Source organism: Anarhichas minor, unplaced genomic scaffold (assembly GCF_050575085.1).
Source record: "Anarhichas minor isolate MPS153535 unplaced genomic scaffold, ASM5057508v1 ptg000011l, whole genome shotgun sequence".
NCBI lineage: Eukaryota > Metazoa > Chordata > Actinopteri > Perciformes > Anarhichadidae > Anarhichas > Anarhichas minor.
Window position 1 is genome coordinate 17,372,724 of NW_027466457.1, and position 24,537 is coordinate 17,397,260.

Sequence of the window (24,537 nt, forward strand, 5' to 3'; positions counted from 1 at the left end):
TAGATAAACCCCATGTGGGAGATAAAAAAGTTGCCATCACCCCTTCAATCCCTACTATTGTTGTTTCGGAAGCATCTGACACCTCAGGAACAACGCCAACACAAGAGACAAGTACGGTAACCTGTCGGGTTGCAGCAAAACAAGAAAAAACGGTGATTCAAGAAACACCAAAGGCTATACCTCCAACAGTAGAGGGTAAATCTCTTGAGAAACAGAAAGCCGAAACACAAGTTCAGGAAGTCGCCAAACCAAAGACGAAACCTTCGGAAACCAAACATCCTCTGCCCAAAAGTAACGATCAGGATCCTTTGAAGGCAGTAAGAAAGCTTTTAGGCAAAGATAAAGTCCAGAAATCTGGAAATGAGACAAAAGCTGACATCTCACATCAAAAAGAGCCGGCGAAACTTGCGGCCGCCACCAAGACTAAAGCCGAAGGCTCGAAGCAAAGCACTGCAGCGCCCGCTCTTCCTGTTCCGACGTCTGCAGTTGAGCCAACAGGAAGTGAAGGCAAAGATAAGAAAGCAGAATCAGCTTCGGCAGTTAAATCTGCACCTGAGAAAAAGGAAGGCGATGAATCCCTCCCGGCCGAACCCCTTCTTAAGGTCATACAAAAACCAAAGGGCATGAAATCTAAAGTGAGCGGTTGGTCCCGACTCAAGAAGCACATGGTTGTAGAGCAAGAGGAGCCAAAATTTCCAGAGATAAGCTCTCAGAAGGAGGCCACTGGGCCGGACCAGAGCGAGGTGCAAAAGGCCGACGAGAAGGCCGTCGACAAGCCCGGCACTCAGGACGAGAACGAAACCAAAGACGCTCCCGTAGCAGCAAAGATGTGGAACGCCGTCCTCTTCCAAATGTTTTCCACCAAAGAGAACATCATGCACCAGATCGAGCTGAACAAAAGCGAGGCGGAGGAGAAGGAGGAAGGGCAAAAGGACGAGTCGAAAGAGATACCTTCGTTTGCGCACCGGCTGCCTCTGCTGCTTTTTAGTCCAAAGTTTGACGCTAAAAGGCTCAAAGAAGCGGCGTCGAGGCCGGTGATGAAAATTGCAACTGTTTTTGAAATGGGTTTGATTGGGCGCAAAGGTAAAGACGAGGAACCAAAAGACTTTAATAGAAAAGCGAGGGGGTTTGCCGCTACTTAAGCTAATATAATATACTTAAATATATATAATATATAACTGCCAAGATGAAAATGTAAAGGAAAAAAAGATACATGTTCAATGTACAGTTGCAGAAATCTTAGTCTCTGTGTTAAACGAATGACGTTTGTTTGTAGAAAAAGTCGGCTTGAACTTTATACTTGACAAATGCTTCGTGTTGCATTTGTGTGACTGGTTGTCTGGATGTTACGTGTTTGTATTTGTGGATTAGCTGGAAAGAGAGAAAGAGAGAGACAGCTACATTTGTCTTAAAGTCATTCAGACGTCACATTTAAGATTAAAACGTTTATGTTTTCAGTAAAATCAGAGCTTCTCGTTTCTTTCATGTTCACAATAAAATACAGATTAAAGTTATAGATTTGTAATAATTGATATTTCTTTAAAATGTCTGTATTTTTATTGGTGAAAAACAAGTATTTTTTGTGATAGAGGAACATTTGTTTGTCTTTAATGATCATTCAAATTCAAAAATTCTAAATGGTGCTACTCACCTCAGGGTGAAAACCTTGTGCGTAGAGAAACGTGATTCTTGAGATATTCTTTTTAGGCTGTAGATGGTTATAGTTTTGTGATTGAACTTTCTTAACGTCGCAATGAAAACAACAATTTGGTAGCGTCATAATTTGCCCTTCTTCCTGTTCCAACAACGTTCCTTTAACATAATAACGCAGATCAATTAAAGAAAAAAAAGAAATGCACCAATTAGAGTCAGTGAGACGCAAAAAGAGAGAATGGCAATTTTGTTGGCAATCTCTGCACGAAAATATGTATGAATGTATTAGTGTCCTCTCACACCCAATCACGTTAATCTATAATCTAAAAATATAAAACGGAAGACTGTAAATAAAGTGCAAGTTTCTACAAGTTTCCCTAAAACTCCAATTTAGAAATAGAATGAAAAATGAGCCGCTAACAAAATGTTTGATTTCACTGTGACTTGAGGAGCCGACTGACTTAAAGTTAACGTACGTTAGAAGAAGAACGATGAAGAGCAGAATGACGGTGAACTGTGGGGTCAAAGGTCAAGATATTTATAGTTAGATGACTGTGAAGCAGCGTGGGAAAAACATGAAGTGTATTCTTCTAGTTTTATTTTTGTTCTTTTTCTCTAATGTTTCTATAATGTGTGCGATGGGTAAGATGCCCCCCCCCACACACACACACACAGTTTTCTAGCTCACAATGTTGGACAAAAAAACTAAAAATACAAAAAAAAAATCTCAAGGTCCAGTAGAACATTATAAAAACTAGTCTCAAAACTATTACATTTTTTTAATAAAACTTTACATTCACATGTCTCAAAAAAATAAAAATAAAAAGTTATAATTCTTAAAAATAATAAATAAAACTGATGAGCCTTACAGTCCATCTGCACGATGAAATACTGCTGAAGGTGTATTTTACTAGCTGTGATTAATGTGTTTGAGTCATCTTTTATCTGTGTTGTTTTCTTGTGAAACACTAACAAACAAACGTGCTGCGGAATAAAGTTTGACTTTGATTCAACATTTCTCTCTGTTTCAGTTTGTGCTTCAGTTCAAACGTCAGAATCAGATGAAGATCAGATTCACCTGTTGAATGAGTTGAGGCTCAGAGACACAGGTCAGAAGTGATCAGCTGAGGCTGATTAAAGCTGCACTCTGGCCTCTCACACTTTACTTAAATGGATCTGTGATTTAATCTAAATCAAATATATCACACAACCCCTCGTCATTACACCTTCAAGGACAGGTTGCACTGCTCAATTTACAGATTTTGTTCTATTTTTCTTTCATAACTGGTCATATTCCATCTCTATCGGACTCTTTACTTTGATTCTCCTCCTCAGATATCCTGATCAGCACAGAAAGGATAAAACGTTTAATGATGACTCTTCATTTATTGAGCCGCTGTATTTATGAAACCCCACAAGAGGATTAAAACTTAAATTATGTTCAAGTGTTGACATGATTTCATTGATAAAAACACTTTTCCGACGTTCTCACCAGACTCTCCGTCCGTGGGGATCTTCTCATATTTTCCGTGACCGGTGACCACAAACTTGTACTTTTTACCAGCTGCTGAGCTCTGAAGGAGAGAAGATCAATTATTTCAGTTCCCTTACATGTTTATTCACTTATTAATCATCCTGTAACAATTGTAGAGTAAAACTCTGTATCAAGACAAGAACTTTATTCATCCTGTACCTGGTACCAGGGAAATGTACCTTTGATAGCAACTCAAGAGTCAATCAATCAATCAAATCAAACAAATCAATCTGTTCATGATGTCAACAATAAAAGAGGATCACAGAGGAAAAGTGTGAAGAAAAAATAACAAATTAAAAAAATGTACTTTAATAAAATGTAGCGATTAAAAACTGTATTCCGATGATTGAATTATGATATAATCACATACTATTAAGTGTTTGTCACAATAGAGGCAACATCCGCATATAAAAAATATAAAATGAACTGAAATAAATGAAGAAAAATAACTATAAAAACTAAATAAATAAAAGTTCATCTGGAATATTCATTTGAATTTGTGTGTGTGTGTGTGTGTGTGTGTGTGTGTGTGTGTGTGTGTGTGTGTGTGTGAGCGCGCGCTCACCTTGTCTCTTTGGTCCGGCCCTCCTGTCGAGTCTCCGATAACCTCCCACATGTTCTTTTTCTGCATCACATCTCCGGGCCTCACATCCTGACAGATCGATCAATAATCAATAATCAATACAAGCACGTCAACATTCTGTGTTCAGAAGACACAACTAAATAATAATAAAAAGAAAGGAATAGTTCAACATCTTTGGGAAATCAGATCAGATCCGAAGTCAGGACGCGCTTAGCTTAGCCTAGCTTAGCATAAAGACTGGATGCAGGGGGAAACAGCTAGCCTGGCTCTGCTTCATTCTAGAGAGGATTAAGTTTGTTATTAATAATAAATAAATGAAGAAATAAATAAATGAACAATAAAGAGGCAATGCAGAACTAAAAGCCTCAATTATTAATTTGAAAATAAACAAATAGACTGAAATAGAAAGAAAATTGATTTGATTATTTGACAAATTACTTATTTTGTAATTCAGTCAGATTAATGTTCAATTCAATACATCCTTTTTATTTCTATGATTTCTCTATTTATGAATTTCCTCAATTATCTGCACATTTGTTTGATATTATAAGTGTTTATTTCTTTCCGTTTTATTTGATATATTCATGTATTTATTGAGTCTTTTGTTTACTATGACGACAGCTTTAGTCGTGTCGTGTTTCACCAGAGACCAAAACCAAAGACCTGAGCTCACAGAAGTAGGCGGAGGGATACACTGCTGTTTGTCAAGAAATAGTTCCAGTGTAGAGATTAAACAAACAGTAGTTTCTGTCTTTCACTGTGTAGTAGTAACATGCAAGATACATAACAAAGATAAATACAAATACATACATGTGTATTTAAGTTAAAAAGGATTCCTAAAAGTAACTTTTACTTTTTTATTTTCCAACCGTTTCTCAATGTTTTTCCATACATTTTAAACTATTTAAACTTTCATCTGTTTCTGGTCCACTTTATGAAATAAATTAACTATTTCTCAAATAAAAGAAGTAAGAGAAATCCTTCAAAGTTGAAGCAGAGGAAGACTTTTGTTTTGATGTTGTCGTTTCCTCCACAAGAAGGAAACCTCATATTACTGACTTTTAAGCTGCACCTGAATCCAGCTGCACATCTCATCACATGGTGTTCCATCAGAATCAAAACATACGTAGAGTACCAGCAGTAGAAGTACTCATTGTGCAGGTACATGTCTCCTGTGACTGATATCTGATTCTATGTGACATTATTAGATTATTTATTCTGAAGCATTGATGTGAAGACTTTTAACTACTTTATACACCTTTATTTTCACGTTGTGTTTGTGACTCACTGTCGGTCTGCAGGCCGACTGTCTGCTGCCGTCAGACGGACCCTTCACCCACTGAGTGATCCGGTTGGCCACGCCCACCTTCAGCCCCTCAGCGTCCTGGTTCAGAAAAGTTTCGGTTAAAACTGTGGAAGCCCATTAGTGCCAAAACAATAAGATGAAAAACAAAACCCCACAAGTCATTGTGATGCTTAAATATCTTGTCAGGTGAAAGGAAAGATGGCTTCCAGATAAATGGGATTTGGTGTGTGTGTGTGTGTGTGTGTGTGTGTGTGGGGGGGGGGGGGGGGGGGGGTTCTTACCTTGCAGGTGGCTCCCTTGGTGGGACTCTGGCTCCAGGCTTCACCGGCCTCAAACAGGTTTTTCTTGGAGGTGACGACCTCAGGTGAGCTGGGCAGGTCGGCCAGTGATGCCTTCACTGCCCGGACCTCCTGGGAGTTCTGCACAACAACAACAACGACAACAAACAACCGTGGGTTAGTGTACAGTAAACGTGTAATGTGAAAACCTCGTAAATTTCATGTTTCAAGCTATATGTCCACAGAGAATACTTACTTCTGGTTGGACAGAAGGTAACTACGCTATCATATATTAATTATAAATTAAAATTAGGTCAAATACTTTTATAGTTCAGAACTAAAATAAATAAAGTTAAACTTTGTCATAGTCGTGTTTTATTTTTCTCGACTGTGAAGCCTCTCATTGTCCTGAATCTCGCTAATATGACCGTTTTATTTTCATCATAAATAAATTAAAAGCAGACACAATTCAACTTTAAAATTCAAATTTCCAATTTTATTTTCAGGTTTAAGTTCTCTGCTTTCTCCGTCAATCTCCTTCCCAATAAGTCAGTGTGATTTAATTATAATTTTGGTACCAATTCTGCACTTTCAAATAAGAAAATTTAAACTAAACTTCAGCATTCAGTTTGATGAAATGTTTGCACCCTTGGACTTCCGTACTGAAAAGCGCCATAGGTGAACAATGTGAGAATAAGATATAGAGAGCATCTCAACACTACTTTATGGGGAGAATATTCTTCCTTCTCAACACCTGCATTTTTTGTATTTTATTGCACTTCATGTCGAAGCTGCTTTCTGTTTTTAGAAGCTCCCCTTAAATAAAAGTGTCTTTGCGTTAACCTCGTCGTTAACCTCGTCGTTAACCTCGTCGTTAACCTCGTCGTTCACCGTGCGGTGCGTCGGCCTGAGGTGAGGAGTGGAAACAGGGACCGGATATCGTATTTATATATATTTCTGTCTGAGATAACAAGAGAGCGCTGTAGCGTCATCGACCCGGCGCTGACGGAGACGTGCGACCTCGACACAAAAAAGGTCGGAGCTGCTCTTTAACCATCGGCTGGTTTTAAACAATGAGAGTCCAAAAGCTCACCAGCAGCTTCTGAGTGTGCAGAAAACACCAGAGAGGGTTTAAGAGGAAACACAATCCGATGTTGATGTCAGTCCATTAAATATAAGACTACAACCAGCAGCCTGTTAGCTTAGCTTAGCATGAAGCTCATAGTTAATGAGTTATATCCGACTTATTAAAAGTTCTTCTCTCTTGATTTATTACCTCAGTAAACATTGTAAACATGAGTTTATGGTCTCAATCTCTAGTTTCAAGTCTTCTTCAATACAGCATGATGTTCATTTAGTACATTATGGTCCATTTAGAGTCAAACAGACCATAAAGCAGGGGATGCTTTAGGGCGGGGCTACACAGTGATTGACAGGTCTCTACTATGTTTTAGTGTGCGTGTGTGTGTGTGTGTGTGTGTGTGAGCTGACCTCCACAGCGTGTGCGTGTGCGTGTGTGTGTGTGAGCTGACCTCCACAGCGTGTGCGTGTGCGTGTGTGTGTGTGAGCTGACCTCCACAGCGTGTGTGTGTGTGTGTGTGTGTGAGCTGACCTCCACAGCGTGTGTGTGTGTGTGTGTGTGTGAGCTGACCTCCACAGCGTGTGTGTGTGTGTGTGTGTGTGTGAGCTGACCTCCACAGCGTGTGTGTGTGTGTGTGTGTGTGTGTGTGTGTGTGAGCTGACCTCCACAGCGTGTGTGTGTGTGTGTGTGTGTGTGAGCTGACCTCCACAGCGTGTGTGTGTGTGTGTGTGTGTGTGTGTGTGAGCTGACCTCCACAGCGTGTGTGCGTGTGTGTGTGTGTGTGTGTGTGAGCTGACCTCCACAGCGTGTGTGTGTGTGTGTGTGTGTGTGAGCTGACCTCCACAGCGTGTGTGTGTGTGTGTGTGTGTGTGTGTGTGAGCTGACCTCCACAGCGTGTGTGCGTGTGTGTGTGTGTGTGTGTGTGTGTGAGCTGACCTCCACAGCGTGTGTGCGTGTGTGTGTGTGTGTGAGCTGACCTCCACAGCGTGTGCGTGTGTGTGTGTGTGTGTGTGTGTGAGCTGACCTCCACAGCGTGTGTGTGTGTGTGTGTGTGTGTGTGTGTGAGCTGACCTCCACAGCGTGTGTGTGTGTGTGTGTGTGTGAGCTGACCTCCACAGCGTGTGTGCGTGTGTGTGTGTGTGTGAGCTGACCTCCACAGCGTGTGCGTGTGTGTGTGTGTGTGTGAGCTGACCTCCACAGCGTGTGTGTGTGTGTGTGTGTGAGCTGACCTCCACAGCGTGTGTGCGTGTGTGTGTGTGTGTGAGCTGACCTCCACAGCGTGTGCGTGTGTGTGTGTGTGTGTGAGCTGACCTCCACAGCGTGTGTGTGTGTGTGTGTGTGAGCTGACCTCCACAGCGTGTGTGCGTGTGTGTGTGTGTGTGAGCTGACCTCCACAGCGTGTGTGTGTGTGTGTGTGTGTGTGAGCTGACCTCCACAGCGTGTGTGTGTGTGTGTGTGTGTGTGTGTGTGAGCTGACCTCCACAGCGTGTGTGTGTGTGTGTGTGTGTGTGTGTGTGTGAGCTGACCTCCACAGCGTGTGTGTGTGTGTGTGTGTGTGAGCTGACCTCCACAGCGTGTGTGCGTGTGTGTGTGTGTGAGCTGACCTCCACAGCGTGTGTGTGTGTGTGTGTGTGTGTGAGCTGACCTCCACAGCGTGTGCGTGTGCGTGTGTGTGTGTGAGCTGACCTCCACAGCGTGTGTGTGTGTGTGTGTGTGTGTGTGTGTGTGTGAGCTGACCTCCACAGCGTGTGCGTGTGCGTGTGTGTGTGTGAGCTGACCTCCACAGCGTGTGTGTGTGTGTGTGTGTGTGTGTGTGTGTGAGCTGACCTCCACAGCGTGTGTGTGTGTGTGTGTGTGTGTGTGTGTGTGAGCTGACCTCCACAGCGTGTGTGTGTGTGTGTGTGTGTGTGTGTGTGTGAGCTGACCTCCACAGCGTGTGCGTACTTCTCCAGCTTGTCATCGATCTTTGGCAGCAGGACGAGAGTCTGCGTCTTCTTAAAGCTGTTACTGGTTCAGTCAAGACAACATGAAACACAAACAGTTAAAACAGGTTCAGGATCAGATCAGTGACTGAGGATGAAGTCCACACCTTGGGATGACATCAGAGACGCAGCTGATCTCACACGTTTGGATCAAGACCCAGAGTAAGTTTAATACCTTTTTAGTTTAAAATGTAAAATGTATTACATTATATTTCAGTGACAAGAGATGAGAACGAGGCACCAACGCTGCTGCTTCAGCTTCCTCCTCTGAACACATTTCAAAATAAAAGCATAACTCTTGAGCGCTGCAGACTTCCTGTTAGCCTCCAAACTTCAACAACCACCAAAACAAATATAGAAAACTGCGTCTGGACGGAGTTCATCAGAGCCATGAAGCAGAGGGAGAGGAGAAACTATTGATGAAGATATTCACCTTTTCTTCAGCGAGCGGTTCAGCGACTCAGTTCTCTCTGAGATCTGAAAAAGAAGACATTTATTTTCATGTCGCCGCCTTGTTTGTTAATTACAGTTCGGCCAACGACTCGTCCCAACACAAACAGAGCCGAGTCTTCTGGCCTCCATCAAACTGTACGAGTCATCCAGCAGCTGTCGAAGCAAAGCATGATGGGAAACAGAGCACGAGACGGATGTACAACGTGTGATTTTACTGCTTCCTCAGCTTGTTGTCAGGTGCTTTACATTAAGCAAGTTAGGTTTTTAATTAATCCCATCTTTACATTTTGTATTTCAGTTTCAAGTTTTACTGGTGAGTTACTTTACTGTACTTCCTCCACATCAATGTCTACTCGGCTCACAAATACATGTGAGCATTAGAACTTTATCTACAGATTCATCTTCTGTCAAATTGTGCGTATTTGACAGAAAAACATGTTTCATCTTTAAAGTGGACTTTTACCACACAGTTCAAAGTCTGGTTCTCATGTGGATGACTCGTGTAAAGTTATGTTTAAACTTACGTGTCTGTAAACGCTTATTTCAATGTGGAAAAATAGAAACCAGAACACACATGCAGCGTCATGCACACGACCATTCCAATCAAACATCACCATTAATCACACCGATGTCATTTATCAAATATCCAGCAGAGAGAAGGTAAAGAGACACGTGTTGTCTTTAAATCTTGTGAGTGCAACATAACAAAGTGTTTATTATTGCACAAGATCAGAAAATATGAATTGTTCATCAGTGAAAGAGTCCACCTGCAGCACTGTGGGGAGGTCACTGTCCACCAATCAAACTCACACACCAAAATCAGTGAGTGCACAACTGCGCGCACACACACACACACACACACACACACACACACACACACACACACACACACACACACACACACACACACACACACACACACACACACACACACACACACACACACACACACACACACACACAGAGTTTACTGAAGTCAATCAGCAACGAGTCTTAATGGACCGCGTCCTCGTCACACCGCAGTACTTCCTGTGTGATGTGAAGTCATCAGGCTCGATTTGAAAATCATCCCAGTTTACATCATCACGGAGAGCCAAAGTCATGATGTCACTTCCTGTCTGGCCTCTGCTCTCCACTACATGCATCATTTCACAGATGACAGAAACCGTTTGTATCTCGCTTGAACACGATGTTCACTGGTGTGAATGAGATCTGCTTCTGCAGAGTTTAACCACGTTATTGATATTATGATATTAAGACTTTTCTGGATTCCTGTTCAGAAGCTTTGCAGCTGCAAACATCTCACATGACTGTATCTGAATCTTCTGTTGGTCAGAACAGAACGCAGTCTCCTGATATTCACCTTGTGAGTGGGACTTTTGGGACTTTTGGGACTGAAGACCTCGTCCCCGTCCACGCTGGACGTACTGAGGCTCTTCATCCTCTCTGCCGCCTCCATCCTCCTCCTCTCCATGTCCTCCTTCATGCGCCTCCTCTCCTCCTGGGAGTCACATCACAAGTTAAACTCCACACTTCTACATCAACTGCACGAGTCTGATCAGCTGTCAGTGCTGCAGAAAAAAGCCTCTAAACATAAAAGATAAGAATCTTTTTGACCACTAGAGGGCGGATGAACTCTACATCCAGCTAAACAACACGTTGTCTTATGATACGCTGGTTAACAGCAGTGTGCTATTCACACATCTCAGCTCAGACGCCAGGAAGAAAATGTTGTCGTTGTACGTTTCTGCAAAAAAAAGTTTGGTGAAGAAGTTTTGCATTTGATCAGAGAAACACGAAGACGAAGAGCAAGTGAAGCATCATATAGAGCGGGGGGGGGGGGGGGGGGGTATTCAATCAAAACTCCAAGAGGTCCAGATTGACAAAATCTCCTCGTGCAAAGGTCCACACACACACATATATACACACACATACATATATATACATATATATATATATATATATATATACATCCACTAGTTTAGCAGCCAATACGATGGTTATACAGACATTAGGACTCTAGAGATGCTTTTATATAATCTGAGCCATGAGGTTCAACCCGCAGTGGCAACAGGCCTGCTTACCTCCTCTTTGGCCAGCCGTTGCTGCTCCTCCTCCTCCCTCCGACGCTCCTCTTCCACCCGGGCTCGACGCCTGTCCTCCCTCCTCCTCTTCAGCTCCTCCAGCTCCTGCTCGGCCTCCACCTGTCGGTGTCTGAGCTGCTCCAGCTCCTGGCTCCCCTTCTGCTGGAGGCTCTGCCGGATCTTCTCCAGCCGCTGCTCCGTCTCCAGGATGGTCTCCGCCTCCTCCGGCTCCACGGCTCTGCTGCAAACGCCGGGGAGGTGTGTTAGATATTAGGATCTGCTGTTATTACTGACCTGAGCCGAGTCCGTTAGCTGGTGAACTGCCCTTTGAATCCATTCTAGACTATATGGCCAAAACTATGTGGACACTATAGTCTATGATAGTCAGAGACATTCTGTCTTTGTAAATACTCTGTTTTATGGCTGTAGATAACATTTATTTGGGAACATTCACATAAAACACACTACACACCTGGTGGACCTTCTTGTCTTGTTGTTCTTGTACGACGTCACTTCCTCTTTGGTTGCGTCTCCGTTGGTGTTCGTGGGTTTTGGCTCTTGGTGAAGGAAAACCTTGGTCGTGTAGGAGATTTGAACCTCTTTTCTTTTCTCCACCTGAAGAGTTCAACAGATCTTCTCTTCAGTCACATTCTGTGTCATTTTAAGTCACAGACATTAAAAACCTGAATGCTGACTTGTAATTTGCTTATAAAGACTTTATCTGACTTGGACTAAAATAACATGAAATAGAAATTAGACGAGTCTCACATAATTGTTGTCAAACGTGACGTGTCTTGAATAACTTTGAGACTTGAACAGACTTGTGTGGAACTATTTTGACTTGACTTTGACGATACTTGGACTTGTTTAAATTGATTCAGACCTTTCGTGAACAACTTGAAATATGACTAGTCTTCTCTTGAATTACTTCAGACTTGACGTATATCTGTCTCAGATGACTAACTTGTATTAAATAAGATTTGACCAAGTCTTCTCTTTAATGATTATAGACTTGAGATGCAGACAAGTTTAGAATTAACTAAAAACTTTAAAAAAAATCACACTTGTTTGGAGACAAACTCTTACCTCTGTATTCGGCCTTTGAATCTCCTCCTTCCTCCCGTTCGTCGCCTCCTCTCTCTTCCTCTCCTCTTCCTCCCTCACCCTCTCAGTTTGAATCTTCTTTTCATCGCGCTCCTTCTTCCTCTCCATCTCCACCCCGTCTTCTTTGAGGTGCTCCTGTCTCTGGAGTCGGCTGGAGGACGTGATCGAGGCCTGGACGGTCTTGACGGGAACAGCTTTGTTTATCCTGTCCTCCTCTTCGTCCTCGTCCTCCTCGCCTCCCTGGCTGAGCTCCTGCAGGCGCTGCTGCCTCTGTCTCTCTCGACGCTGAGTCCAGTCGCTGAAGCCCTCGTCCTCCTCCAGAGCCAGAGAGCTGCTCGGCTTCAGGTCGCCGTTGTACCTGAGGAGGAGACGGGCGAGGAGCAGGTGGTCAAGGTTTCAAAGTAACAAAACAACAACAAGCTGCACCAGACTTAATGAGGAACCACCAGGCAGCAACCTCCGGAAGTCCTAAAACCTGCATTCTCTCTAGTGTCCACCAGGGGGCGACTCCTCTGGTTGTATAGAAGTCTATGAGAAAATGACTCTACTTCTCTCTTGATTTATTACCTCAGTAAACATTGTAAACATGAGTTTATGGTCTCAATCTCTAGTTTCAAGTCTTCTTCAATACAGCATGATGTTCATTTAGTACATTATGGTCCATTTAGAGTCAAACAGACCATAAAGCAGGGGATGCTTTAGGGCGGGGCTACACAGTGATTGACAGGTCTCTACCAGAGACGTATACGGCGTCTCTACGTCACTCCTCCTCAGTCCAGATATGGTCCCTTCCCTTTATCGGTTGCGGAAAAAAAACATGGCGACGGCCGTAATCCAAGGTTGCGATAGCGAAATTTCCAAACTTGAGGCTTCAAAACATCAGTACACAAACCAATGAGTGACATCACGATGACTACATCCACTTATATACAGTCTAGGGTTTTACCCCAAAACACAATCTTTTCTTAAACCTAATCCATTTTGGACCGGAGGCTTATTTCCTCTCTGGAACATTTGACCTCATCACATGTTTAAACCTGCAGCTGCTCTGTGGCGGTTCAGTACCGATCTGAACCGATCTACGTTGATCCAAGGATGTGTGGAGAAATCATCCATCAGCTCCGGACCCTCTGCAGCTCTGCAGGGAGAAAACACTGCAAAACGCAGTATAATATTTATGTATAACATTTGACCAGGAGCGTGTTGCATATTAATCAAGTGTTAAGTGAACTTGTGATTGGACACATTCTCAACAATTAGCACAACATCTCCTGCTGCTTCCCCCGCTGAGTAAAAGTAATGAAAGTGTGTTTTGTGTTTCCAGGAGCTGGCGGAAAGGAATTCACTCAGCATTCCCCAGATGATTAAGACGGCCCCCGCTGCATGATGGGAGTCTCTCAGCAGCTAATCAACCTTAACGAGCAGCGACGTCTCCGTGTCTGCGACACCTGAACGGATTCCTGAGCCGGAGCGAGTGAGTCGAGGTCGAGACACGTCCGTCAGGAAACATGTCCGCCTTCTCTGTTTCACCTTATTACTCTCTTCTTATCGCGCTCAGATTTCTGTCATCGAGGTCAAAGTGAGAACATGACGTGCTTCACTTTCGTGCTAGCAGTAGGAAGATAACAGAATACGTAGCATATAATGTTATATTTGATATTTTAGCTGGAAACAAAACATTTCTTGTTAAATTTTTGTATTTTTCTCGAGCATTTGTTGAGAAACAACTGCAGCTAAACCACGACTTCCACATTTCTGTTTGTGTACAAGTTAAACAAACATGATACACAACGAGCCAATCGGTGAGCCGTTTTTCCCCTACTTCCAGTCTTTATGCTAAGCTAAGCTAACGATGTCCCGACTCCAGCTGTGTACTAATGTCAAGAGAGAAGTAGAGTCATTTTCTCATAGACTTCTATACAACCAGAGGAGTCGCCCCCTGGTGGACACTAGAGAGAATGCAGGTTTTCACTCAGCAGAACTGGAGGTTGCCGCCTGGTTCAAGCTCTGCCAGAACTTGACCTCTGACCTCCTTGGATTCCGCAAATCATGCAGCAAAAGGGGATTTCAACGCAGCGTTACATCACTGCTATGTCTTGTAGAGAAAAGCTTTCAATTACAGGCTGCAGACCAGCCGAGTCACCGCAGCCTGAAAACCAGCTAAACCCTGTGATGTGATGGAGGAGAAAACTGTCATTAAAGTTAAAGTCGGCTACAAGCTTTGACACGGCGGGAGGCGCTTTGTAGTAAACATTCCTCTGCGGTGGTGTAATGAGAAAGCAGCTGTGTGTTCGTCTTCAGACCAGCGGGAGGGACGAGGTTGTTTGCAGCTTCTCCCAGTGGAAATATTTGTTTTTACGGGAAACCTGCGTGAGCCGAGCGAGCGACGATGAGGAGCTTCGAGTTTCACAGCTGGGAAACGTGACGACAAACTCTTTAAACACTGGCAGTCGTCACCAGAAAGAATAACAGCCACACAGTGAGCATCTTGTACAGGAAGTCGCTGGACGTGAGGCGAGTGAGTGAATGATGTTCTGCACTTAATAACTTCCTGAGTTCACATGATTATCACGACATGGAATTCAGCTTCTTTAACATTTACAGTTTTTTACGACGAGACAGAGAAAACATGAAATCGTCCTGGTTCAAGCTCGTAAAGCTTTTTTTACCTTTGTCTTGAAGTGATGTATAATTAAATGTATTATTATTCATTTAAACTGTTTGTCTGTACCACAGACTGTATATAAGAAGTGGGCGGAGTCATCGTGACGTCACCCGTCGAGTTTGGCGATATTTCGCTGTCATCTTGGTTTTTTTTGCAACCAGTGAACAGGAAGTGACCATATTTAGACTGAGGATGAGTGACGCAGAGACCTGTCAATCAGCGTGTAGCCCCGCCCTAAAGCATACCCTGCTTAATGGTCCGTTTGACCCTAAATGGACCATAAAACCATACGATTGAGACCATAAACTCATGTTTACAATGTTTACTGAGGTAATAAATCAAGAGAGAAGTAGAGTCATTTTCTCATAGACTTCTATACAACCAGAGGAGTCGCCCCCTGGTGGACAGTAGAGAGAATGCAAGTTTTAAGACACTTCCGCATCGGTTTCACTCTGCAGAACCGGAGGTTGTTGTCTGGTCTGTACGTACATGCCGTCCTCTGCCGGCGTCCTGTCCTCCGGTGACGACTCTCCGGGTTGCGATCCACCGTTGGACCAGCGCGACGCTTCCCGAGCTCTTCGGCGCTGCTCCCTCTCCACCTCCTCAGCATCCTCAACGCTCCTCTGAGCCGTCAGCCTGCAGACAGAAGAGGACACTGTGAAGTTAGAAGATCAGCTCTAATCCAGGGCTGCACTCAAGTTAAACTCAAATGTTTCTCTATTCATCATTTTTCCATATTTCTGAGCAAAATATTGGATTCGTGGTCTCTACCTCTTTTTGTGATTACAGATTTTACGTTCAGAGAATATTTATTATGAGATTATTATTGAGCGTTTATGAGGATTATCAAACGTGATCTCATGGGAAGGCGAAAGAGTGCATGAACATTGTAACACAAGTACAGAAAACACGTCACAAATGTCACTTCAAAATAATTCAACAACACTTTGACACAAACAGCCTCCTGAGTGAAAGTCCTGTTTGTTCAAGGTTGGCTTCATCAAGCGCACATCCATATCGGCACTTCCGTAGTTATTTTAACCGAAACTATAATATTTTTCTAAACCTAACTAAGTTTCCTGTGAAGACGGAAATACCTTTTTAAAAGACTGTATTCACGTAACGAGCGGCTTTGACGCGTGTTGCTGGACTTTCGCAGGAAAACACACGAAAAATGAGGAGAAACTTTTGGTAAGATGTCATAAGAACCGCTGTATGAAGATACGTTGGTTAGTTTGACTTCTCAATCCACTCCAAGTAGACATTGAGGAGTCAAAAACTGATCTTCAGCCATTAGACAGCTCTTCATTCAGCTCTTTATCTGTCACGTAACTTGTGTACTTCTGTGGTCCTTTTAACCCAAACCACCATCTCCTCCTAAAACTAACCGAGTACTTTTGTTGTCTAAACATGACGAAGTTGTTTTTTAAAGACTTTATTCATGTAACGAGCAGAAATTTACTGTTAAGATGACAAATAGCTGGTTTTGTTAACAGTTCAGAATTCTAAAATACTCAGTTTACAGTGAAATAAAGCAACAATAATCACATTTAAGAAGCATAAAGATTGTTTGTTGTTGTTGCTTAATTTTTTTTTATCAATCAACTTTTTACAATATCTACAATCATTTTTTTTACTGTAAAAGCTCAGAAAACAGGCAAATAATTGAAGTTGTCTCTCAGCTCGATGACACAATCCCCCAAAATCCCCCAAAATCCCATCACTTCATCTCTGACTTCTACTTGTAAAGAGTACTTTTCCATTGTGGTTCGTGGGAAACTATAAAAGCTTAAAATGGGAAACATTTGTCAGGAATCACACGCGACACACAGTGTTGAGACAAAGACTAAGTGAAGTCAAGAGGCGGCTCAGATCCGACCTGAACAACATCTGCCAAATGTTTATCTGCAGGATGAACGCAGCGTCGCTCCACAGTATTTATTACAAACAGTTAATCTGTGTTCATCCAGAGGAAATGTACCAAACATGAAGACATGAATCCATGAATCCTCTCAACCACGACAGCTTTAATCCAAACACTTCAGCCGTACATGGTGACGTGAAGCAGTTATTTGTTCACTTTAAAACATTTTAATGTGTGTTTGATCATTAATATCTACATTAGGAGATGTGACTTTTGGAAATAAAAAGAGGATTTCTGATTTTTGGTTTGGTTTGAAACATGTTTTAAACATCTCAGTAACAGATCAGCATTGAGAGAACAGTTGTAACCACATGATGAGAGCGGATCCCCGTTAGGTTTCAGAGGCTTATATACCAACAGAAGCAAGAAGACGCCTGCCAGCTGCAAACTCAGATCTCTGAACTACATTTGTATTGTTTTTACAAACAATAGAAATAGAAGTAAAGAGATTCAACATGTTGAATCTTTTGTTTAGTTTGGGTTGAAATAACTGTGGAAGTGACGTTACTTAAGTACAGAAGTCACGTGATAAATAAGTCAACAAGCTGGTCTGTGGCTTGTGGAGACGCTTTCAGGACTAACGGCTCAATAAGATCCATCTGGATGCTCAGGTGTCCAGTTACTGGACTCACATGTGGCTTCTGGGTCACCAACAGATCCCCAACGGCTCCATCTGGTCCTCCACTTTCTTTAAGAGGGGGATGGAGGAAGGTCGGACACACGGTGACCTCAGACCCTCATCACCAGATTCATAAATGACAAAACTCATCATCTCCTGCAGCTCCTCACAGTTGACAGCTTTTATCACATTTTTAAATGTTCTCCTTCATTTCTTTTGTATTTTCAAAGTAATTATTCTGAACTAAACATGACGAGTTGCAGAAACGAGCACCAGGTTTAGTTTCTAGCTGGTGAAGGAGGAGACGTTAAAGATATGAAACAGGACCGGGCCAGATCGTTGTTAGATCCACTGAAAAAGCACAGAGGTCTGCTGCTGATAACAAGACCACTTTGTCAGCATCAGCATCACTTCCTCCTCCGTGTGTCTCCGTCCTTCCTGAGAGGAAACGAATGAAGGGACAGAGGTGGAGAGGACGGAGGACAGCTGGATGAGGGTCAGAATCTCTGTGATGGAGGATGGGAGCAGCAGAGAGGCAGCGGTCACTACGTCAGGACGGGATGTGCAGCTACAGAGACAGCTGACTTTCAAAATAAAAGCTTCTATTCAGGTAACATACGTCTAAGATGTGTTTAGTGGTGGAAGACCTTTGTTTGTTTAACTAGTTGTGAATCAATCTCAAAGTAGTATTGCTGGACCCACTGGAGGGAAGGGAGGCACGAGAGAACAAGAACCAGGACTGAGAGGGGCAGACTGTCAGACCTGCTGCAGTAACATGAGAGGTTTTCTAAAGGGACTCTGGTGCTCAGAAACACTACCACTTTAGTCCACAGGGGGCGACAGAATCAACACTACATGAAAGTTCCTTCGAGTGACTTGAAGTAAAAGTATTATCAGCAAAATGTACTGAAAGTATCAGAAGTAAAAGTACTGATTATGCAGAATGGCTCCTTTATTACAGAATATTATAATATTCTGTTTTTATCACCGATAGTCGCAAAACGACATACATCACTTCGCTAATTCTTGCGATGCTTTTGGATAGTAAATGTGTTCTTCAAGCTCATCTGTTTGTTTGATTGGAACGGATTTTTCAAGATTCAAGTAAGTAGAATCCCTTAAATACAAATCAAATATTCTGTTGTGAAACGACAACATTGAGAAGTTGGAGGTAGGAGGTCAGTGAGGTCAGTGAGGTCAGTGAGGTTGTGCAGGTGTTTTTCTCTTGTATTGTACATTATACATACGATGTAGTGTTCCTATGTGAGCCAGCGGAGCGTACGGTGCAGTCGAGCCGGTTTTATGTCTCTATGTAAACTGACACCAGAGGCAAGACTGAACACGCTGCCTACCAACACCCCCAACACGTCCTCAGATCAAAGGCAGACGACGTGCCCTTGAGCCCCGGAGGTCAGAGTGATTGACATGAAGGTTCAGACCCGAGGAGTCGACGCGAGGGAGCAGAGAGACGAGAGACGTCTAGATTTAATGTAAAGAAAAGGCTTTTATTTTGGTCTCTCATGAGCCGTGTTTCCATTCATGTATTTTTATGAAGTATCGCGTTAGAAAAGATGCAAGGCTAGCAGTCAACCCCTGCTTCCAGTCTTTATGCTAAGCTAAGCTAGCAGTCAACCCCTGCTTCCAGTCTTTATGCTAAGCTAAGCTAGCAGTCAACCCCTGCTTCCAGTCTTTGTGCTAAGCTAGGCTAGCAGTTTCCCGACGTCTAACTTTAAGAAAATGAAAAGTGATACCCTAAAAAGCCGGCCTGTTTTTTTTAAGGAACAAACAGCCTTCCAGTGTTTTGGAGACACGGCTGGTTGCTAGCAGATTTGCGGCCACAAAGCCTTCAATAATTCAGTTCTGTGACCACCAACATCAGAAGCAACCACCAGAAACACGACACACACACACACCGGATAAAAGAGCTGCACCACCTGCCAACACACCACCTCCACCACATACTGTGGTCCTCCCTCTGTCTGCACTTGTTCAGGCCTTCGGCTTTATTGTCCGCCGACGTCTGAAGACTGAAAGAGGGATTCACTGTCGAGAGGAGAACAAGGTGAAAAGTATTATCTGCTCTTTTGTGAGTACACATGCTGTCAGCGCAGGGATGACTCGGTTGAATGACACAATAATAACACGGCTTGCTTTCAGCCGGGGGGGACAGACGAGGACGGTGGGAAGACGTTTGTGAGATGAAGTCACCGTTGTGTTGAGACAAGTCGGGGCAGCGACTCAGATTCACTGAATGACTCTCACAGAATAAACGACAAAAAGACGACACTTCCCAGAAAGTAAGTCAGCGGACGAGTGAGAGCAGATCTGTAGTCAAACCGCTGTCAGAGGTAAATGAATACGTCTCACAGGTTCTGTGGCTGGTTTAAAATGAACAGCAAAATAATACGTTTTTAGCACGCAGGTCCAGCTTTGGTCTATACTGAAATATTTTCAACATAACAATTTTATATATTTCCATTCAATTACAGACAGACATTCATGGTTCCCAGATGACGAACCCCACTGCTTTTGTTCATCCCGTGACTTTTCCTTCTTGTTGCTTTTGATGTTTTATGTAAAACAGATTTGAAATGCCTTGTTGCTGAAATGTGCTACATAAAAAAAACTTGCATTGATGGTTTTGTTTTTGAGTGAAATGTCTCAGCCACTAATTGATTGATTGCCATTAACTGTCATACAGACATTCGTGGTTCCCAGATGACGAATCCCTCTGATTTTGTTCAGAGCTGGAGACATTCCCATCAGTCACAGCTGTACTTGTTTAGTGCTAATCTGCAATTCCAGCAAATTCCCTTTTACTTGCAATGAACTTTATTTAGAAACGTGTACTTCCTCTCTCTGGGTAACGAGTATCACTATTACACAACGTTTAACCGCGACGAGCTCCGAATCCACTAAACCAACATGAAGAAGATGAAGAACGTCTGTGGGGCAGAGCAGATAGTTGTCGGACCCCGTGATTGGCCAGTCTGTGTTCAAGAGGCGGGGCTTAGCGAAGGAGGAATTGTGCTGAATGTCACAATCTGCTCATCTCAAAATACTGAATCAAAAACACATCTGTAGACTTCTGAGACGTTTAAAAAGCTTCTTTAGTTCAGAATAAGAGAGACTTTCAAGAAGAGATTCTGGTCAGTTCATTGGTAATAATTGGCAGATTTAATAACAAGTATTACAGATGTTTCTCTTTTCAGCGACAGCAGAGGAAACTTATCATGATAAGGGAAAGAAGTGATGCAATAGTCAGTCAGTATATTGCTACATTACAGCACAAAAGCAGTCAGACTCTCGCTGTAATGACCAGAAGTCCAACAAACCCCCCAGAGACTTCAGGCAGACGGTAACCCCCCTGTTACTGTTATGGCTGCATGTCTGGGTGTCTGACCCCCCATGCAGAGCATGAAAAGGGCTCCAGATCCCTGAAGTCAAACAAACCCTGCAGGTTTGTTTGACTTCAACTGTGAAGGACAGGAAGAGACGTGCAGTCAGAATGACTGGACAGACACGAATGACCTCGTTCCAAAGAGGACGACAAACAAAACTGGGTTTTTTTTAGATCGAGAGAAGTTTAAAAGAAGTTGCCGAGCATCAGGGCAGATGATAACGAGGGCATCTTTCTCTGGGAAGTCCAAAAGAAAACAAACTTTGAATCCGAAGCTTTATTTTTCTTTTAAGACGTCAAAAAATCAGAAGCGAGCAGAAGGTGGAGAGGTGAACGTTTCCCTTGAAGTATTCTGGTTCATGGTGAGCGCAGAAATGTTGGCTGCAGTTCCCACATTAGTAATAATCCCATTGAATGAAAGTTCAAAAAGTATAAATCGTGACCTGTAGCACTCACATTCCTAAAATCTATGGTCAGAAAAAGTGTTTCCATCGATGGCGTAAAAATAAGAACGAAAGACAAACATTTTTGGCAAATTATTGCAAAACTGATCATTTTCAGTTGACGAATATTTTGCGTGTTTAGTCGTAGGAGGGTCTGCAATTCAATGCACAAGCATAGCGTAGCATAGATGTGCTAACACTAGTTAATGATGCGCTAACGTATTCTGCTAATGTTAGCTCCACGGGTTTTTAGGTTGAAACGTAACGTTTTAGAAACGTATACATCTCCTTCAAACCTCTCCGGGTAACGAGGATCACTACAGCGTGGTGATAGCTGAGAAACCAATTCATCAGAAGATGAACAGAACCAGAGAGGAGAAACAGGAAGCGCCACTCTGTTTACTTTCCCTCCGTCCTTCTGATGCAGACAACCAGTTCATGGGTTGCCCCCATCACTCATCAGCTAACTACACCCCCCACCACCCCAAAAACATTCCTCAGCCTCTTATCTCCCCGTATCGTAAACACCGAGGACACCCGGCCTTTTGTGGGGGGGGAGTCAGGGGTCAGAGGTCGCAGCAGGTATGCCTCCTGATGACATCACCCACAGAGAGCTGATTAAAAACAGCCGTGCTGTGTGCCGGCCTTGAACCGCCGGCATGAACGCCACCATCTGATAACAACATGTTTTAGATACTGTGAGACTGTAAAGAGGACGATACACAGGACAACACAGCAGTATCAGTGTGGTAGAAGTACTCCTTTACTGCAGTTAAAGTACTAATACCACACTGTAAAGAAAACGTCATGAGTTCAAAATTTGAGTTCAGTAAAAGTATTGATTGCTCAGTAAAATGTTTTACTTTTATAAATGTTACAAAGTACAATATTTACCTCTGAGATGTAGTGGAGGAGAAGTAGAAAGTATGAAAATACTCATGTACAAGTGCAGTATTTTAGTAAATGTACTTATTATCATTCAACCACTGAAAATACAGCCACAGTGCTGAAGCTGTTTCCAATGCTCAGCATCAACACACAACAAAACTGGTCATGTGACTTGGCCACATCCCCAAAATATGTTGAAAACAAAGGCAGGTGGTGCAACAAGAGTAAAGCTGTTCTAGAAGAAGACATCTGGTCGAATCAATGAGCACAAATAGAAGGAAGCGAGACATTCTATGAACGCTATCAGGGTGTGCAAATCAAACGCCTCTCGTTCATCACCTCTAGTGGCTTTAATGCTGTTAATCTGAAAAGGAACGTTAGCTGAAGTGGTGCAGAAGTATAAAGTGACAAAAATTTGATACTTTAATATAACTACCTTAAAAATAAATAGTAAAAACTTGCCTTAAAAAGTCAACAAAACATTCAACTTTTCCACCAGATTAATTTACATTATTTAGCAGAAAGCTGTCAAGTAAAAGGTCCAAAACCACAAGTATAAAAACTATGAAAGGGTCATTTTCTAATGACAATAATTAAACAAATTGGCTGTAATTAAAACAGTTTCTAAGCAGCTGGAAACATCCTGCAGCACCGCCGGCACCAAACTAAACTCCTTTAAAAGCCTAAAAAACGGTGAACGAATCACGCCGTCTGATGTTCAAACACGTCATGTTTTCAGAATGATGTCACCGCCGATCCTCCAGACCGACGCCATCTGCTGAGTTTATGAATCACAGTGAGACGCCGCCTCCTCCAGCTGCTATCTGCTTCATAAACCTCACTGTGACTCACTCATTACAACACTTCAGAAACTCTCAACCCACAGAGTCGTTCTGTGGAGACACGGAAAGTTACACCGATTCTAGTTTTAGGTTCAAGTCGCACAAAGATCGACTGGAACTAAATCATTTCATCTGAGAGTAAATGTAGACGAGAAGAAAAACCAACTGACGTTCATCAATCAATTTTCAAAATAAGAGACCAAAACACAATCAACCCTAAAACAAAGTATTATGGATGACACTTCCCATCAATGTCAAAGAACAGCTGCTGGAAACTTATCTCTAGTTTTAGAGGAATCCTTTCACGATCTGAAGGCTTTAACAGGTGGAAATATTGACTCGCTGTGAGGCTTAGATGAAACGTCAGAGGATCGTTAAAGTCATCGAGGTTCATCCTCCTTTGATTACGGCCGTCGCCATGTTGTCGTTTTTTGCAACCAGTGAACAGGAAGTGACCATATTTGGACTGAGGATCATACGAAACATTTTAAAAGGATTTGTTGTCAAAAGACAAAAGTCCGGACAAAAAGACAAACGTGTTCTTGTTGTTTTACGACTTCTACGAAGGGTTGGTTGACGTCGACCAATCGGAGCACAGCCTGCTCAGGAGGACCGATGTCATCCCCACGTTACTCTCTTATCTCTTATCTCATCACAAACCACTGGAACCCGACACAGGATGAAATGAAACAGACAGGACGGGTCGCCACCCGAAAAACAAAAGAGTGACTCTGGTGACCTTTCACCTCTGACACAGGTGACCGACACCACTTCCCTCTCTGTGGAACGAGCCTCGGGCGTCCAGCTCTGCATTTATTTTAACCGCTAATACATTTAGAAAACAATTAAAGATTACCCAGCTGGAAATGGATTATTAGTATAGTTCTTTTGTTATGATTATTGCATGTGAGAGGAGGTTAAGTCGATTAACCCCCCCCCCCCCCCACAAAACCCTGCGTGACCCAAAACACTCCCAGTAATCCCACTGTTCCCATTAAGACGAAACACACACATGAAAACACTCTTCATCCTGATGTGGACACATGAGATGCTTTGTTGTTGTTCTCCAGATCTCAGGAGTGAATTAGTTTCTTCTAAATAATAAAATAAAGGTTGTTTAACTGAGTTTAAATATTAACTTCTGTCTTTGTGTGAACAGAGAACGGATCGATCACATACCTCATCAGGTTTTGTAAACCCTGTTTGCTGGAGTTTCTCCTCAGCAGAGCGTTGGACATGTTGGCCTCTTTTCTTCTTCTTTTTCTTCTACTACTACTTCTAGCTCTTCTTCTTGTCGTCTCCTGGTAGAAACAAAAACAGATGAACTTCTTCTTCTTCTTCTATTCCGTTTCCAAGTCGACACTGAAGGCAGCTTTTCTGTCCTGCAGCCGCACCGAAGCCCAGAGCTCAGACTGAGGAGAGAGTGTGTGTGTGTGTTTCACTGTTAAAGACTGCTCCGCTGGTTTCACACAAACACACAAACACCTCCCCTGCAATGCTAGTTGGGAATGTCAGTGGTGCTCAGAGACTCCCTCCTCTTTTGGAGGCTGGGTTTCTAGTCATTACACTGCCTGCCTGCCCCCCCTCCACACACACACACACACACACACACACACACACACACACACACACACACACACACACACACACACACACACACACACACACACACACACACACACACACACACACACTCTC

General features: G+C 43.0%; 1 protein-coding gene and 1 pseudogene across 1 annotated transcript; both read right to left on the minus strand.

Moving 5' to 3' along the window:
• Window positions 1-298: 298 nt before the first annotated feature.
• On the minus strand, window positions 299-2,529 carry LOC142947949 (uncharacterized; annotated as a pseudogene).
• Window positions 1,615-24,077, minus strand: lsp1a (lymphocyte specific protein 1 a). Its single transcript, XM_076090026.1, has 12 exons — window positions 24,019-24,077; window positions 15,213-15,359; window positions 12,041-12,416; window positions 11,427-11,569; window positions 10,955-11,195; window positions 10,234-10,371; window positions 8,851-8,894; window positions 8,361-8,442; window positions 5,358-5,495; window positions 5,059-5,154; window positions 3,753-3,839; window positions 1,615-3,227 (listed from the first exon to the last, which is right to left on the minus strand). The coding sequence occupies exons 1-12, from the start codon at window positions 24,075-24,077 to the stop codon at window positions 3,084-3,086; spliced, it is 1,695 nt and encodes a 564-aa protein (XP_075946141.1). The 3' UTR covers window positions 1,615-3,083.
• Window positions 24,078-24,537: the final 460 nt, after the last annotated feature.